Source organism: Penaeus japonicus, unplaced genomic scaffold (genome assembly GCF_977035675.1).
Source record: "Penaeus japonicus unplaced genomic scaffold, GWHDUDI00000001_assembly GWHDUDI00000039, whole genome shotgun sequence".
NCBI lineage: Eukaryota > Metazoa > Arthropoda > Malacostraca > Decapoda > Penaeidae > Penaeus > Penaeus japonicus.
Window position 1 is genome coordinate 16,913,527 of NW_028234441.1, and position 2,500 is coordinate 16,916,026.

General features: G+C 37.6%; 1 protein-coding gene across 1 annotated transcript in view; it reads right to left on the reverse strand.

Moving 5' to 3' along the window:
- LOC147467007 (uncharacterized) overlaps nucleotides 1–2,500 on the reverse strand; it is a 10,439-nt gene that overhangs the window by 19 nt on the left and 7,920 nt on the right. The window contains exon 2 of the mRNA XM_086533514.1: nucleotides 1–2,500. This exon is cut by the window's left edge and continues 19 nt beyond it; it is cut by the window's right edge and continues 729 nt beyond it. Coding sequence (XP_086389640.1) covers nucleotides 530–2,500 — 1,971 coding nt within the window. The 3' untranslated portion in view covers nucleotides 1–529.

Consider the following 2,500-nt stretch of genomic DNA (forward strand, 5'->3'; position numbering starts at 1 on the left):
ATACAAAACACAAATCACATAGATATTCCCTGTGCTACAATGCCGCATCAAACATACATACAGGTATTGCTTTGCTGTGGGTGTTTCTGTGGGCTGATCATGCATGGTTCTACTTGGTAACAATGGTCACTAGATTTAGGAAGTATGAACAATACACAATTTCATACTACCGATATCGTTTCACTCACATCTACAAACTTCTTACATACAATATCAGTACACATTATAACTAATAAACATTATAAATATTATAACTAATAAATAATAATATGATAAGAGTAAACATAATAATAATAAATATAATAACAATAATAAATATAATAATAATAATGATAAACATGATAATAAATATAATAATAATAATAAACATAAAAATCATAAACATAATAATAATAATAATCATAATAAAAATAAACATAATAAAAATAAATATAATAATAATAAATATAACAATAATAATAAACATTATAACGAATGAACTCATGCCAAATGGGATTGTCTTCTATGGCATTAGATTATTAGTTGAACATTACTTGAACATATCCAATAGTTTCGGTAGACTTGATGACAATTCTTCTATGCCTTCAGACGCTGTGTCTGGTTCCATTATCTTTTGGATTGAGACAAAGGCATTCTTTCCAAAATCGATCAATTTGGGAACTACGTCTTCTTTGATCTTCTCCTGTGTTACAATTTCGACATTTCGCCTGATCAGCTGTTGCATGCCAGAATTCACTTCGCATGTATGATCATCCTCAGGTTCATCGTCAGTTGGCCTAAGGACATGTTGAGGCCTAAGATGACCTGTTAGATCTACGAGTTCCTTATAAAGGCTTCCAGGTAGGTCGATGTTGTCAATGTCTTGCAGTGCATTAATGCATATTTCTAAGACATTTGTCAAATTACCTGATGCTCGCATCATCCGGCACATTTTGTTGCATCTCCTTCTTTTTACTGGACGAGAACATTTACTGTATAGTAGAAGACTGGTAATTGCAGGGATGTATGTGTCAATCAGTGGTTTTTGAGACCTGATAACAAAGCATACTACTTTACACATTAAATCGATAAACATATCTCCTCTATTACTTCCTTCGTCCTTAAAAAATTGTGTTGCTTCCTCCGAGTCCTCAAAAAACACCTTCAGATAAGGATGTTGCTCAAATGGTACAGAAGCCTCTTGGTCGGATGGCACTATTATTTTTTGTAATTTCCAATTTGATAACTGTGTAACAATAAATCCAGCTGCCCAGTGTTCTTGGAACTTACTGTGTGGGAAGGACCAAGTTTGGTCAAATGATAGACCATTCCGAGTTCTCTTTGAAGTGAAAAATCCAGATAACATCTCTTTGTATGGTACTTGTAGACTGCAACACTTTGCTTTTAATTCCTCAACCGTTTCTGGCCACAAATCATGTTCTTTTCTCTTCAGGCCTCTGAGAGAAACTTTCTTGATGGCTCTGTAATAGTCTTTGACCTTACTTTCAGCATCATCAATCCTTTGCACTGCCAACCTCTCTGTAATCTTGCCCATCATGAGGATCGTCAAGTCCTCATAGATGTCTGCTGAGCGTTGGTCTGGGTCTTCAACCTCACGAATGATGACTAGAGTCATAGTCAAAGGGATGTCCAGCTCATCTACTTCCATCGTCATGGCCTCCAGCATTGCAATGATGTTGCCCTTCAATTCGTCTCTGCGGCTTGGCTCTTGTACAATCTCGGATAAGGTTTTGTCGACAAAGTAGGAACGATCTTCCCTTCGTATCCCTTTGATTTCAATATTCATTATCTTCTTTCTTTGTTCTGTGATGTGAATGAGATCATTCAAGCAGCCTGGCCTTGTAGTTATCACAAAACGCATGTTGCCTTGTTGAAAGTTAAGGAGGTCAGTGATGAGTTTCTTTGACTCTTCATTAGCTTCATCATAACCATCCAGAAGGAAAACTAAACCAAAATTCAAGAAGAATTCTTCAAAATACTCGATCTTGACTCTAGACTCCTGAAAAGTCTTCAGAAACACATTCTTTAGCATGTCCTTCAAACTGCAAATGTTAGAGCCTCGAAGTTGAAAGTACATCAGATGTGAAATGTTTTCAAGTCCTGCTATTTGTGTAGGGTCTTCCACCCAGGTCTCAATCATGAATTTGAGGAGGGTGGTTTTCCCCATGCCTCCTTCACCTGAAATAATCAACACTTCGGGCAGGTCACCATCTCTCCGCCTCACCTGAAGAAGCTCTTTGTGGGAAACGGTTCGAGGTTGTGTATGAGAGTGCATGGAACGCGTCAAGTCTTCTTTGATTATCAGGTTGGTAAAATTAAGGCTTGGTTGCACTTTCAAATCTGGATACAACCACTGTGCAAGGGTAACATCCCACAGTTGAGGGTACAGGTCATGCAGCTCCTGGCGACTAGCCTCTTTGACGTTGTTTTGGATAATGTCCCGAAAAACAGTAATTTCGTTTTGAAGTTGTGGTAGCAAGGACAGGTCATTGGGATCCAA